The 15134-nt window shown below is 45.8% G+C and overlaps 1 protein-coding gene and 1 long non-coding RNA gene across 2 annotated transcripts in view; both read left to right on the top strand.

Moving 5' to 3' along the window:
• The first annotated feature begins 3340 nt into the window (after positions 1-3340).
• Positions 3341-15134, top strand: part of NDUFA10 (NADH:ubiquinone oxidoreductase subunit A10) — a 45760-nt gene continuing 33966 nt past the window's right edge. Inside the window, exons 1-6 of the mRNA XM_040561217.1 lie at positions 3341-3494; positions 4467-4635; positions 5240-5455; positions 7177-7263; positions 10222-10343; positions 12984-13063. Coding sequence (XP_040417151.1) covers positions 3414-3494; positions 4467-4635; positions 5240-5455; positions 7177-7263; positions 10222-10343; positions 12984-13063 — 755 coding nt within the window. The 5' untranslated portion in view covers positions 3341-3413. The remainder of the gene's footprint in view (positions 3495-4466; positions 4636-5239; positions 5456-7176; positions 7264-10221; positions 10344-12983; positions 13064-15134) is intronic.
• On the top strand, positions 9054-10098 carry LOC121072067. Its single transcript, XR_005820986.1, has 3 exons — positions 9054-9070; positions 9810-9877; positions 9988-10098. It is a non-coding gene; the product is annotated as an uncharacterized LOC121072067 (long non-coding RNA).

The raw sequence follows: 15134 nt of genomic DNA, 5'->3' as shown, positions 1-15134 counted from the left end.
GCTCAGTCCCGCAAGACACCTTTGAACCCTTCACAGCCTCCTGCCATCCTCCCCAGGACAAGTAACTCCTAGCACCACCAAACACAGCCACCTCACCACTCACACCCCAGTTAGGACATTGGTGATGAATGGCAGAGTTTCCAGCACCAGTCGGGCAGAATTTCATCTGCAGACACTGTGGAACAGTTCCCCTATTCCCACACGTGGACAGAGGAGCACAGGGTGGCAGTCCCCCAGAGACAGCCCTGGTCACCCCATCAGCATCCTGGCCCACCTACCGCCTCCACTGCTGGGCTGCTCACAGCCTCTGCAGAGATTTTCCTACTCTCCTGATGGAAAGATTTGCCTGACTTGCCAGCATGTTACAGGCAGAGCTGTTAAGGGTACGAAGCCAGACCCAGATTTCTTATTTTTATTATTATTTTTATTTTAAAAGCCAGTTGCAAATTCCAGGGATAAATTCTTGAAATGAAACACGATCACTTCTTGCCAAGGGGCAAAGCAGAAGTAGCTAATGGTATCAGAAACCTCCCAGGTCAGCAGAGCTGATGTCAGTTCGATGGGAAGTACGTTAATCCATCTGTTCATGACCTTGCTAGACCATATACAGAGACCTGATAATTTACCCACACCACACTCTTTTTAAGAATGCAAAGATCCAGCTCAGCCCTGGAAAATACTCTTCAGAACCTTCCTCAGGTGGGGAAGGGAAGCAGCAGGGGAAGGTGGCACAGCCAGCAGCAGCCTTGGCTGCCTGGCTCTCGGGTGCCTCAGTGGCAGCCAAGGCAGTCGCTCCGAGCCTGTGGGGCAAACCCAGGTCTGGGAAGCCCAGACATGGTCTCTGGTGCAGCCAAACCCCTCTACCCACTCTTTGCCCTGATGTTCTCCTCCCAGATTTCTCCTCCCCAGCTCCTACAAACCCCAGCACATTTCCAAAGCAGCTCTATGTTGCTGTCCTACACCTGCCGCCAGTTTTCCTCTGTGCAAAAGCACTTGATTTACCTCTTTACACCCAGTGGGAGTGGAACTGGTTCCAGAGATGGAGCAGGACCTACAGCAGCTGTAAGCAAACATGCTTTATAAGGCATTTCCTGAAAGGCAGTCAGCCTTGGGGCGCTGCACATTTTTCAAGCCTAAAACAGCAAAAAGCCCAAAGCAGAAACATTATCTGTACTTTTCAGTGACCCCTCCAGAGCTGCTATTTCCTGCTCACTTTCTGGCCTGGAAGAAGTTGGGAAATGGAGAGCGTGATCTCTCTGACAGCGCTTGCCCAGGTCCATAGGATGGGACCACAGGGAATCTCCTGGATGGCAAAGTGTTAACACACACCTGCTGAGCTGTCCTGTAAAAGCCATTTGGATGGCCCTAACTGAGTTAGCATCCAATACAGGATGTCACTGGGCTGTTCATCTGGGCTCACCTGCATCCAGGGAAGCTTTGAGATGCTGGCCAAAAAGTGCACTTCCTTGGGTCCAGGATTTCTCTGGTGGCCAACTGCAAAACTTGTTGGCGTGGCTCTGTCAAAGCAATGGGCAGAAATAAGTGTTTGTGGATTTATACCATTCCATCTGTCCTGCAAACACAGGGCTGGGAACAGGTGATGTGTGAAAGGAGAGATGCTGGCTATTATGCTCTTCCAGAAAGATCATGATCTCAGGTGTCAGGACTTCCCACGGCCATTTGCACAATAGCTAGGAGGGACAAAAGTCTGTTACCAGATCTCATTGGGGCAATGATTTTTGGCCATTCAGTGCCAGAGTATCCCCACTACCTGAGAGTGAGGAGAGCATGACAGTGGGGCTGTCCTGGGGGGGTAGGATGAGGCAGGAGCTGCAGGTGCTGTCCCTGATGGAGCACAGCCCCACAGCATGCAAGTGAGGTGGCAGTGGTTGCACAGGCAGCCTCTGCTGATAGCCCTGGACAAGGTGAGCTGAGGAGTAAGGTTCAGCCTGGGGGAGCCCAGGAGCAGCGGATGGAGGCTGAACGAGAGACAAGGTGGCAGCATTGGTCCAAGGTCTATCTGGGAGACAGGACTGGGGACAAGTCTACCTACAATGTAAGTCCAAGGTCCATCCACATGCAGTAAGTTTAGAAAGGGACAGAGAGAGACACAAAGATAAAACCAAAGATTGAGCCTGCCTGCCTGGAACTGACCTTAAACAGAACCCAAAATGCCACAAGCAGGGGGTGGAGGTCCCAGGTGAAGTTGGTCAGGGCCATTAATACCCACTGGTGCTGGCAGGGCCCTGGCAGCCATTCCGCTCACATCCCTCTCTTCTGAAGTTCTTTAGGTGCTGTGGGTCACCATCAGGCTGTGTCAGGGTGACATGGAGCCATGGCAGGGACACGGCATGGGCCTGTGGGGCTGGGACAGAGGTAGGGAGTCAAGAAGAGGCTGGGTGGGGAGCTGGAGTGGGAGCCAGTGATGAAGACTAAACAGTGATGGGGTGCAGAAACCCAGACAAAGCGAGGGGATGAGGGGATGGACCCGAGCCATGAGCCTAGCAGGGCTGGACAATAGGGGATGCCTGGTGCGGGGCACAGCAGTCCCTCTTGCTCCCCCCTCCCACCCCCCCAATTTCTTTGATCCTTCTTATTTCTGCCACATTCGTTTCATCGAGATCTTTCCAAGATCTCAAAGCTCAGCCAAGAGCCGAGTGTTTGAAAACCAGTCTTCCATTTATTCAGAGCTTTCTGTGCAGTTTCATCTTTCTTTACCAATTCTGAAGGTCCCAATGGCTGGGCTGCCTGATCTTTTTATTTGCAAAGCAGATTTGCTCCGGATGCTTCTCAAAGTGGAGCAGTTTATCAGGTGTTCCTGTTCACAAACACGGGACACAAAATAAACCCAACCCAGATGATGCCCAGTACATCGCAGCGATAGGGAGACAAGCCAAGGTGGCTGTTAGAGGGAAAGCTGCTTTCCTTCACCATTACCCTGCCCCATCTTGTGGCAAGGATCAGCAAAACCTCCAAGAGCAGCAGTGGCATTCTGCCTGCTCTATGGGCACGAGGGTGGCTTTCCTGGAGCACTGAGCATGGGGTGTCCAGGGCGGGTCTTCTCCTGCCCTGTGTGCCCGCTTTAGGTGTCCTGTCTTCTCTCGCAGCCCCTGTCCCAGCCGTGGACCAAGTCCCACCACCAAGCCACGTCCCGCAGTGCCACATCCACACCTCCCTTAAACACCTCAGGGACGGGGACGCCACCGCCTTCCTGGGCACCCCCTTCCGATGCCTGAGCTCCCTCTCCATGAAGAAACCCGTCCCGGCATCCAACCCAAACCTCCCCGGCACAACCTGATGCTGTCCCTTCAACTTTAAAACCGGGGACGGCACCGCTAGCCCTGGGGCGGAGCTGAAGCGGAGGCTGGGCCGTGACGCCATTTCGTGGCGACCCGCGTCTGGTCGGTGCCGCCATGTCCTTGTGGCGGGCCCGCTTGGGCCCGGCGGCCGCCGCCGCTGCCCGTGGCCGCCTGCGGAGCTCCGTCCTGCCGGCGGTGAGCGGGGCCGGGGCGGGGGTCCGCGGCCGCAGGGGCCTCGCCTTGCGGTGTCGCTTCGGCTCCGGCTGCCCCGAGGCTGCCAGAGGCGGTGGGGCGCCGGGGCGGGCGCACGTAGGGCACCTAGGGCATGTATGGCATGTAGGGCAGGGAGGTGTAGGGCATGCATGGCGCATGGGGGCAGGGGCAGCCGCTGTGCCCGGGGTGCGGGGAGGGGGGGGGAAGCAGGACGTGGGGATGGGGCTGAGGAGATGTGGCTGCGGGGTGACCCGGTGACCTTCAGCACGGCAGGGTGGCCTCGGGGCGCGAGTGGGGAGATCCCGAGTGAAATTAAAAGCTTTGTGTGGTTGCTGTGCCCTGAGGGAGGCTTGTTCGGCTCTCACTGAGGTCTGCGGGCCGCCCTGTGCTTGGCTGAGCGGAGGTTGGCAGCGTACCGCAGGCAGCTCCCGCAGGCCAGGTGCATGTTTCTGTGCACCTTTACCTTCGGGAGCTGTCTCGTGCAGTGCTGCAGCTGTTTCTTCCCTGAGAGGCTGGGAGAAGGTCTAATGCTAATCTCTACCCAACAATGAACAAAAATGCAACCAAAAACCTGCTGTAGGATCTCACTTGTGAATGCAGGGCATGTCAAGTGTCTGTGGCCTTCAGTAAGTCAGGGAACCTTCACCAGTTCCTTAGATTCAGACAAGAGCCCTTGGCAGAGCTCCCCTGCCTCAAGCTTTAAACACACTGGGATTTGTTTCATGTTTTCTGGCTTATCAGTATTGCATTTTGTGAATAGTTTTTCAGCCTACGTACTGCTTCTGCTGCTGAGCTGCAACAGCATTGCTCACTGCGCTGTATGAAAATTCCTTGTGTTAGATGTGTGTACTTATCTTCCTGCCTGCGCAGGTCTGAAAAATCTATTCTTTCAGCATGCCTCATTTGGCTAAGAGTGACATAATCTGTTAATTTTATTGCTGTGTTTTCTTTCAGGCAAGAATTCACATCAGCCCTATGCGGAATTTGCAGTATGGCTGGCTGGCTTACATATTGGGAGACAGAACTTCTAAAAAGTTCACTGAATATAGCAAAATCTTTACAGTGGAGGGCAGCTTATGTTCTGGGAAGGGCAAGCTCGCACAACAACTAGCGGAAAAATTAGGTACATCTTATTTTCTTTGTAATATTTAATATAATGTAATAGTGTAATTGTAATTCCTGTGTGAAGGAATTTAGTTCACCAAAACAGCAATTCTTGACTAGGAAATTATTAGGTAATGCTACAGTTAATGTGAAGGGTGTCTAGATAAAGGCAGAATCAAATGTTGGTGAGTTTTGAGATGAGGACAGGGCGCTTGTCATATCTGTGGAGTGAATAGGTATTGTTTGTTGTGAATGAGATTTTAGTTCTAATGAGGTCATTTTGCTCACCTGAGCTCCTAGGTCACTGAGCACATTAAGAGGTTTGTAGGTGGTGTTTTCTGTGTGTGTGGACTCAGCATCATGTTGAATAGAGGACTGGTAGCAAAGAAAAGTTCTGCTGAAACTGATAGCTCACCTCTCATCGTGGAGGTGGAGCAATAATAAAACCTAATAACTATGATTTGTCCCCCTTCTCTGAGGTGGCTGGCCATAGGATTTTGAGCTGTTTTCAAGTATAGATTAAAGCAGACATATGTACTTAAATGAACTGACAAGGAGATGCTTCTTGTAAAGAAACAAAACTTACTTTGGTGTTCTGTTTGGGGTTTCTTCTTTTCTGTCAGGAATGAAATACTTCCCAGAAGCAGATATCCATTATCTAAACAGAATCACAGGAGACGGAACATTGCTGGATGAGAAATTTAATGGTTTCTGTAACCTTGAGAGATTTTACAACGATCCAAAATGCCCTGATGGACACTCATACAGACTGCAGTCTTGGCTGTTTGGTAACCGTGTTTTACAGTATGCTGATGCATTGGAACATCTGCTGTCCACAGGTTAGATTTTACAGTAAATAAATTTCATTTTTATATTAACTTGAGTGAAAGCTCTGACCTTGAGATAGCTAAGCTGTTTTGAAGTATTTTGCTAGCGTACACATTTTTGAAATGGAGACCCTCTTAGTGAGCATGGGTTAACAGTCCATTTAGAAAAATACCTTGCGTATTTTGTGTTAGAACAGCATCTTGTATCATTTCTAGCGAAAGGAATGCATATTGGTTATCAATTACCAGTTTTATTAATTGTAATTGGGCAATGTCTATTAAAATGGCTATCTTAAGCATGCTGAGACAGCTGTGAATTCTACAGCCATTTTTAAAACTCTCCCTGTACTTTGTTGCTGATGGCATTTTTTGTTCAGTCATTTTGATTTCCATAAATACTGTTTTATGGTGGTATTGCTATAATTCCAGAATGTTTCTGGTGTGAAAAGCTTTTCTCATTCAACACTGACTTACCTGTTGCTTGTGCTTTAATAAAAGAGTTTTCCAAAAAAAATGTAAATTATAGAATCATAAGGGTTGGAAAAGACCTCCAAGGTTATCTGGTCCAACCATCCCCTACCACCACTGTCACCCACTAAACCATGTCCCTAAGCATCACGTCCAACCTTTCCTTAAACACCCCAAGGGACGGTGACGCCACCACCTCCCTGGGCAACCCATTCCAATGCCTGACTGCTCTTTCTGAGAAGAAATGTCTCCTCATTTTCGACCTGAACCTCCCCTTGTGCAACTTGAGGCCATTCCCTCTGGTTCTATCACTAGTAACCAGTGAGAAGAAAATTTCCTTTCAGGTAGTTCTAGAGAGCAGTAAGGTCTCCTCTGAGCCTCCTCTTCTCCAGACTAAACAACTCCAGTCCCTCACCTCATAGGACTAGTGTTCCAGACCCCTCGCCAGCTTCATAGCCCTTCTATGGACACGCTCCAGGGCCTCAATGTCCTTCTTGTAGCGAGGGGCCCAAAACTGAACACAGTACTTGCGGTGCAGCCTCACCAGGGCTGAGTACAAGGGGATGATCACCTCCCTGGTCCTGCTGGCTGCACTATTCCTGATACAAGCCAGGATGCCGCTGGCCTTCTTGGCCACCTGGGAACACTGCCAGCTCATGTTCAGGAGAGCATCAGTCAGCACCCCCAGGTCCTTTTCCTCTACACAGCTTTTGAGCTGCTCTGCCCCAAGCCTTTAGTGCTGCATGGGGTTGTTGTGGCCAAAGTGCAGGACCCAGCACTTAGCCATGTTGAACCTCACCCCGTTGGCCTCTGCCCATTGACCCATCCTGTCCAGGTTCCTCTGCGGGGCCTTCCTACCCTCTGGCAGATCAACACTTCCCCCATCTTGGTGTCCTCTGCGAACTTACTGAGGGTGCGCTCAATTCCCTCATCCAAATCATCAATAAAGGTAGTAAAGGGGAGAAAGGGTGTGAATTCTAGAAAGTGTGCCAAACACAAGTGTAACTGAGGTGTTCAAATATGGTAATACTTAGTTACTGTAGTGAAGGCACAGAACAAGAATTTGTGTATTAGACATGCATTTTTAGAATACGCATGCACTATGTTTGTGCAAACAGAAAATTCTTGCTTTTTTTTTTTTTTTAAATCTTTTAGTCAAATTTCTGAAGGTTTTCCTATAAGAATATCACTGTCTTTAATTTTGAATATTGCTGCCAAGAGTCTTTCTTGAGCCTTGCATGATTGCAATCTACTTTCAATTGCAGGACAAGGTGTGGTGATGGAGCGTTCTCCCTACAGTGACTTTGTGTTTTTGGATGCCATGTTTAAACAAGGCTATATCCACAAACGATGTAAGTTACTTGCATGCAAAAAGTTATTTTGCCATAATCTCATCAAGAAGTGTGATAGTTAGTATTAAAAAATAATAATAACCTGTTGGAAAGATTGACCTCTTTAAATACTTGTAGTTGTTCATGAGGTACTTGGCATTTTGGTGTTCCTTGCATTGAAGACCAACCTCAATGCGTGCTACTTGCCAGCCTTTCTTCAAGGCTTCAGTTCTGCATATGTGTTAAAGAAGATATATTCTTTGTATTGCTTACTTGTGTCTTGCCAGCCAGAGACTCCCTGGAAATGTGTGTGAGCATGCTTATGAAGACTAGATGTCCTTCAGGCAGACCTTGATCTTGCAGCATTAGGTGAGAGGTGAATTAAGGGTTACCAGGATTTGGCCTACTTAAATGACCAGTTCCCTTTTAAATCTCGGAGAATGTAAAATGCCATTCTTGCCTTCAAGAAAGGGGAGTAGGAGGATCCAGGAAACTACAGGCCAGTTAGCCTCAGCTTGATCTGTAGAAAGGTGATTGAGCAATTCCTTCTGTAAGCTATTTCCAAACATATTAAGGATGTAATGGTGACTGAGAATAATTATTATAGTTTTATGAAAGGGAAGCTGTGTGTAACCACTGGATTGTTAGCTCCTCAAAGGCGGCTAGCTTGGTGGACAAGGGGAGAGCAATGGATGCTGTTTATCTTGAGTTGAGCAAGGCTTTCAATGCTGTATCTCATAACCTCCTCGCTGACAAACCGATGATGTATAGACTATGTATGTGGGCAGTCCTGTGGACTGAAAACTGGCTGAAGTGCTGGACTCAAGGCTTAGTGATCAGCAGTGTGAGGTTCGGCTGGGGGCCAGTCAGTAGTGGTATATCCCAGGGAGGCCAGATAGGGTTTAAACTGGGTTCAAAATGTATGGTGACAGGTCAGAGTATGGCCTCGGCAGTCATGCAGGTGATGCAAAATTCTGGTGGGGGGAGTGGTTGACACCATACGCATTTGGTGCTATTCAGGGGGACCTGGACAGACAGGCTGGAGAAGTGGCTGGATGGTAACCTCATGGAGCTAAACAAAAGGGAGTGCAAAGTTCTGCTGCACCTGGGAGTGGGTAACTGCAAGCACCAGTATATGCTGGGAGCAAAATGTCTGGGAGGTAGTTTTGTGGAGGAGGACCTGGGGGTCTTGTTGGACACCTAGTTGAACGTAAGCCAGCAACGTGCTTCTTTGGAAGAAGACGGCCGCCAGCATCCTGCGTGCTGCATGAAGAGGAGTGTTGTCAGCAGGTCAAGGCAGGGTGATCACCACCTTTGAAGGTGAAGGGCACAAATGGAAATACAAGTTCTACTTAAAAAGTTCAGTAAAATCCTTTTCAGCTGTGAAGGTAGTCACACTCCGGAGCAGGTTGCGTGGTCTTAAAGCTCCACAGAAGTGTGGAAGTCTATAGAGAGCAGCTGTAAAGCAAAGGCTAAAGCTGGAAACTTATTTCCGCCTGTTCTTAGCAAATCAAGCATTTAGGCTACTCCTGAGGTAAAGGTACTTGTTTCCCTGAATGCCTTTGTGTTTCTGCTGTCTTGCCTGATTTGGCTTAGATTTAGGAAGTCTCAATTTGCTTAACACCCACTGTAAGTTGTAGCTTTGTGCTGAATGAGTTTGAGAGCTGGTTAAAATGAACTTCGTCTTACTGGTTTGCAAATGAAGCTCAGCAACCTACAGTTTAATATAAAATTCAGTCAACAAATAACCAGGTGCACCAAAATCCTTAACAGCAAACTCCTTGATTAGAAATGCTGTCTGCTGCTTTTCACTGTGATGCCAAGCATAGTAGGCTTTAAATTTTTCTCAAACTTTGAATTTGAAAGCGTGGTACTACGTTTCTAGCTAAAACAAGGAGCCTTAGTGAGGAAAGCTTGCACTTGAGCTTTGTTAAACGGAACTATTTATAGTGCCATTCACATCACTTAAATGTTGAATAAATGCTTCCCCTGAACTTGCCTGGATTCCTAATCATCAAAGTGGTACCTAAAGAATGCTTTAAGGTGTTAATGTGGTAGAAGAATTCAGTTGCACAGAACTGGCTGGCTCCTCTCAGATGAATTTTTCTGTATGTGGAGGTCTTCCAGTTGCACACGGTAAGGTGGAATCTGGTCATCGCGGTTTTGGAGTGAAGGTCTGCTGTTGAGAATAGAGAACAGAGCAACTGCGTAGCTGTTCAGTAGTACTAAGTATGCCCCCTGAACCCAGGTTACTGATCTCCTCTAAAATACTTGCTTTATCCCAGCGTGATCTTGTCTGTGCATCAAAGGACAGGGCAAAGGCATGCCTTATCTTTGAGTTTTTGCCCTTAGTGGGAAATACATCGCTTCTTGCAAAGTATCATTACTCTTCTTGTAGCATGTGACATTTTGCAGTGCCACCTTGGCTGCAGTCTGACCTTTGTGGTGAGACAGGGCTGTTTATTTTTTGTGTGAGGCTGCGGCTAACAGAAGGCAGCCCCAGCCAGCTGGTGACATGAGTGACCTCAGGTGACATGAGTGTTGCTGTCCCTCCTTGGTGTTTTGAGAGGCTGGCTCTAAACAATAGAGAAAACTAAAGTGAAGTCAGAAATAAATTCTCCTTTTGATGTAACAGGTATGTTAAAGATTCTTAGATCTCAGTCCTTGTAGCTCCTTAGTTTGCTTTCTGTTTCCTGAAGATTTTTATTTTTCTTAATCCTGAAAACTTGCTGAATCCTATTTGAGGAAAAGCCTACTGTTCAGCTTGGTATATCAGCCAAGAAGAGGAGACTACAAATCAGGATATGATTTATTTGTAAATAAAGTGTGTTTACTAAACAGGGGGGAAAAAAACACTGAAGAAATAGTTACAGATTCTTCACCTGATGTTATAATTTTAATGCTGTTACTTTGCACTTGTTCATCATTTGGGTTAAGTTTTGCTGCCACTAGATCTCATTGTATTTGTTTTTTGTACAGGTCTTGCTCATTACAAGGAGATCAAAGAGGTCAGCATCAGTGAATTCCTACCACCGCACTTGGTCATTTATTTAGACGTACCTGTCCCAGACGTGCAGAAGAGGCTTCAGGAGAAAGGAGAGGTAATTTTCTGTTTTGCCACTATCATTGCATGCTAGTGTCTGTTGCAGTCATGCCTTTGTGTTTGAGTCCCATGGAATCTGCTGCAGAATTCCACTTCCGAGAAGCTTCTAGTCCTCTTAGGTGTAAGAACTACGTGTTGGTGATAACTGTGTGGGTATTCTGATACGCCTGCTCTAAAAAAAAAAAAAAAAATTCCCGATTTCACTTGTGTAAATTCACTTCTGTAAAAACTGATCAGCTCTTAAAAATCAGCTCTGGTAGCTGCTGTTTCAGGAGTCACATTTAAGAGTCACATTTAGATAACATGCTTCTTGCAAAATGCTCAAAGATTATCTGTGCTTCCTGAGTGCCAGAAGCCCCAGCGGGCGGCCCCCTCCTCTGGCTTCCCCAGTTGACTTGTTTTTCAGACCTGTGTTGACACTAATGTGTTGTGCCAACTCGAGAAAGGATGATCAGCAAGTTCAGTTAACCTGCTGAAATTAGGAAAAATTACAGTTTGGCGCTTTCGTGCGAACACAGTGAAACTGCACACTTCAAACTTGAAACTTTTTCATAGGTCTCCCATGAGATACAAAAGCCAGGGAGCTTTCTGGCTAGTCTGCCGCAAAGTTCATAAGCAATGTTTGATTCTTGTCACCAGTGCAACTTCTGTCTAGTCTGAGGTTATGATAGATTTTTACTTACTGTAGATCCTTGACAGTTTGTTTCCAAAAATCCTTTGGAACTGTAGTAATTTGTCTTCAAGTTGTCTTTTTGAATTTATGGTATTGGGTGGAGACTACTATTGAGAAGAAAGTTAACTTCTGTTCTGTAGCATAATATTAATATATTACTCTCTTAATATTACTTGTCTCATTATATCAGCATATTGGATTTCTGATCAAAGACTGTTTCAGTAGTCCAGTAAAGCTGGAGGGTGTTTCTGTATAAAGACTAATCTAAGCTAGGTTTCTGGTTTGGGATTTTTTTCTTCACCCTCCTGTGATATTTGCACGTGTTTGTAACTGTTCTCAGCTGCGTTATGAGGATTAAATGATATTTACCTTATCCCTTATTGAAAGGCTGTGGGAAATTGTATTCAAGTGAATTATTTAACTGTGGATAGCCTGCTATATTAAAAGACAGCTTTGATTTATTAAAAAAACATTCTCAGATCCCTTAAACGCTTGGTGATGCCTGCTTCTTGAAGCTGGCGTGTGCATGTTGGCGTGCTGGGGTAAGTCAGTAGCGTTTTGTTTCCTGAGCAGCTCCCTGCTCAGTTAAGAGGGTGGCTGGTCATTGCCGAAGGGGAGTGCCTTCGGAGCTGTAAGTGGAAGGCTGCCTTGCTGCTCCGTCATTTGCGTGGCCCAAATTGCTTAGTCTACTGTTCAAGTGACTCCCCTTCTGCCCTCTGGCAGTTTAGGCACTGACTGAATGCTCCTCTACCCTTTAATGAACAAGATGCTCTTGTATGGGAAAACTATAGATTTCTTTGTTTTAGCAGCTTCAGTTACAGAATTAGAAACTTCTTAATGTATTGTGGGAACCTCTGAGTTCTTCGCCCCATGAGCAAAAATGTCAGTGATATTTTTGAGATCTTCTGGCAGGAATTGCTGATGTAGCAGAACTTCCTTGGGGCAGTGGTACTGCTGAACATTGTAGCGCCTGTTTGGGGGTGATGTTTGTGGGAATTCTGGGTTTTTGGTGGATGGAGTGTTTGTGATTGGTACCAAGCACAGTTATTGCAGGTGGAAAAAGAAGAGCCCTCCAGTGGGTGCAGCTAGCAGAGCTGTTGATTCTTCTAACGTAATGGGCATCTTGGATGAGCGTTTCCTGCTTGAATGGTGGCAGAAATTATAATTTGGTTTTAAGATTGAATTGAAGGAGTGCATGCTAGATAAGAGAAATTCCTTGCGTATTTTGCAAACGTGATGTTAAGGCACGTTGTGCAGTAGATGTAGCAGACAGTGAACTGTTTAACAGCAGGTATGAAATCCCAAAGAAAGATAGGGGAGTAGATGGTTGCCCATGCACTTATCTGAAACCAGAAGAAGTGGATCCACGTTGTCTGAGTCTGCATTTCCTGCAGGAGAACCAATCTTCTCCTTTTTTCTGTGTAATTATATAAAACTTCATTAACTGCAAGGTTTAATCATTCCTTGGAAAGTTAATCTTTTTGAGGCTGTTGATGTATGGTTCGTGCAAACTTGGGAAAAATGAGAATTCCCATAAACTGAAATAAGTTGTAAGAAAGCTTTTTTTGCTTTTCCGTCCTTCTTTTGAACCTTTCTTTCCCTATCTTTTCTTTCCTTATCTTTCTAGATTCACTAGCATATCAGAAGAATCTTACTCATGTCTAATAATTAAAACCATGGAGATAACAGTATGGGGTAAAGCAGTGATTAATGCAGACTGCCGCTTATTCTTTGGGAAACTCTAGATGTTTCTAAACACTCTAAACACTATCCTAAACACTCCAGATGTCATAATTCTTGAAACTCTCATTAATGCCTGTGTGGTTTGCTGGATATTTCTCTGCTAATACAAGAGCAGAGCCCATGATAGATGGTGTAACAGCAACTTTTCCTTAGACTGCTGCACGGGGAGGTGGGGGAGAAACCAAACCTCACAACGCTGTTCTTCTGTTTTGTTTTTTTTAGCCTTATGAGAGAAAGGTGTCTCCTCTGTATCTCCAGAACATTGAGGATGCTTACAAGAAAACCTTCTTACCAGAGATCAGGTTAGCAAACAAAACTGTTCTGTCCATTAAATCTTCAAGTAAAATGTGTGCAAATCTTAAAATTTCTACTAAGAGAAGCAAATAAAACCATGTCACGTGAGAAATTCTCCTTCTAATATATAGCACAATGTAATGTAATGATTGCATCCATGACATAATATCTGTGTATACTTGCGTACAGTTAGTTACCTCTTTCATCTAAGAAGCTTAATGCTAGTGTTACAATGTTGGAATATTATAAATGAAGTAGTTTTAGGTGTGAGCTTTATAGAAGTTTTTTGACTCTTAAGAGATTCAGAGTGGGAGAAGTGTATGCAATGGTAAATTCATTTTTTTTTTTTAATTTAGCTAATGAGCCCTGATCTGCAGTACTGTTTTTCATCCTTCTGTCTTGGGGAGTTACAGCTTCACTGTTGTGGAATCATACAGGGAAGCTTTCAGGGTGGAGTCGTACAGGGAAGTTATTTCATCAATTATCAGTTATTTATCAGTTATTATCAGTTGTGGAATCATACAGGGAAGTTATTTCTTTGCAGCACAGCCAGGGATCTGGTCTGTTTGCTCTGCAAAACCCAGTTCTGTCTCTGTCTCCCTCTTCTGACAATGCTCTGCATGCGATTGGCCCCTTTGCTGCTCTTGTTAGCTCAAGACAGTGTGTGGGGTGCTTTCTTGGGGTGATGATGCCCAAAGTGCCGAAGTTACAGCTGTACATGTTTGCGTTTGTGCGATGTGAGGAGGGCATATTGCAATACAAGTTTTTCTCAGGCTTTTGTGGAGAGTCAGAACACCTATGACTTCTCCCCTCCTAAGAACTCCTCTCAGTTGTTACAGCTTTGACTAGTTACTTCATAGTGATGCAGAGGAAGAGGAGAAAGTTTTCAGGTAAGGACTTCTTCCATTTCTCTAGTTCTGTTTCTCTACCTTTTGAGGCACGCTCTTTTACAGCCAGAAGAGGATTCGATGGACTTGTTAGTGTTAAATAAAGGTTGCACTGCCGCCTGCTTCTAGAGACTGAAGGTGCTTGTCTGTGGACTTTGGGCTTTCTCTAGCTGTGAAGCAAGCATGTGTGAACTTGAGACTATAATAGTTTGCCAGCTGTCCCAATTCTTACAGAAGAACTCTTATCAAAAATCAAACTGTCTTAAAAATATAAAAGCATATGAACATAAGCAATCTGGGTCCCTTGAAAACAAATTCCTTCCTGGAAGGAAAGCTGTTAAAGGTCAGAGGCAGGCCTACTTTACATCAACACAATCTCTACTCGTGCAGGATTTGGTTTGTGCATGAAGTTGACTGTTGAGTTTCATTTATTTAAGTCAGAATAGATCTTTAGGAATACTGTAGCTTGCTTGCTTTCTTCTTGCTTTCTTGCTTCAGCTCCCAAGGTAGATCAGTGTAATTATGCTGTCAGCAATTGAACTGAGTGACTTAATATCGAGCGTGTTATTCATACAGGGCAGAAGTTGTTGGTGCAGTGTACGGTCAGCTGCCTCTGTGTGCGTCCCCTACAGATTAGTGGCTTGCACACAGCTGTCTGAAGGAAATGGGGGGCTTGTGACAGAGAGGGAGAGTGGGAAACCGTGGGACTGTAATCCCCCTGCGGGCAGAATTGGTTTGAATTTACTGGAGAGGAGGAAAATGCTGCTTATTCTTTGGATCAGAAAATATACTGTGTTGTTCAGTGAGGCTAAATCCTAGACTAGCTGGTCCTGCTGTGATTTCAACTCTTTCCCCTTTGTCTGTACATGGTCAGTACACTTGTTAAGCAAACACCCTCTGGTTGGCATCCTCATCAGCGTGCGGGCTCACAATGGCTTGTCAGATCAATCTGCCTGCTCAGGTCTGAAGGAGGACGTCTCCGTCCCCTTGATGTGGAGGAGTTCTAAACGTGTGAAACTTCAGCTTTGCACTTCTCTGGACCTCACTGAGGGCTTGCAGATTGGATAGATCTCCAGAGGCTTAAACTATCTTTAACTGTTTGCTGGCTCGCAGAGTGATGCGTTGAACTATAGTCAAGCCTGGCTGTTGGTCTCTAAGCACATGAAGTACTTAACTTCTGTTTCTCAAGAAT

Source organism: Cygnus olor, chromosome 6, assembly GCF_009769625.2.
Source record: "Cygnus olor isolate bCygOlo1 chromosome 6, bCygOlo1.pri.v2, whole genome shotgun sequence".
In the NCBI taxonomy this organism is placed as follows: domain Eukaryota; kingdom Metazoa; phylum Chordata; class Aves; order Anseriformes; family Anatidae; genus Cygnus; species Cygnus olor.
The sequence above is the reverse complement of the archived record's forward strand: the minus strand, read 5'-3'. Positions and strand labels throughout refer to the sequence as shown.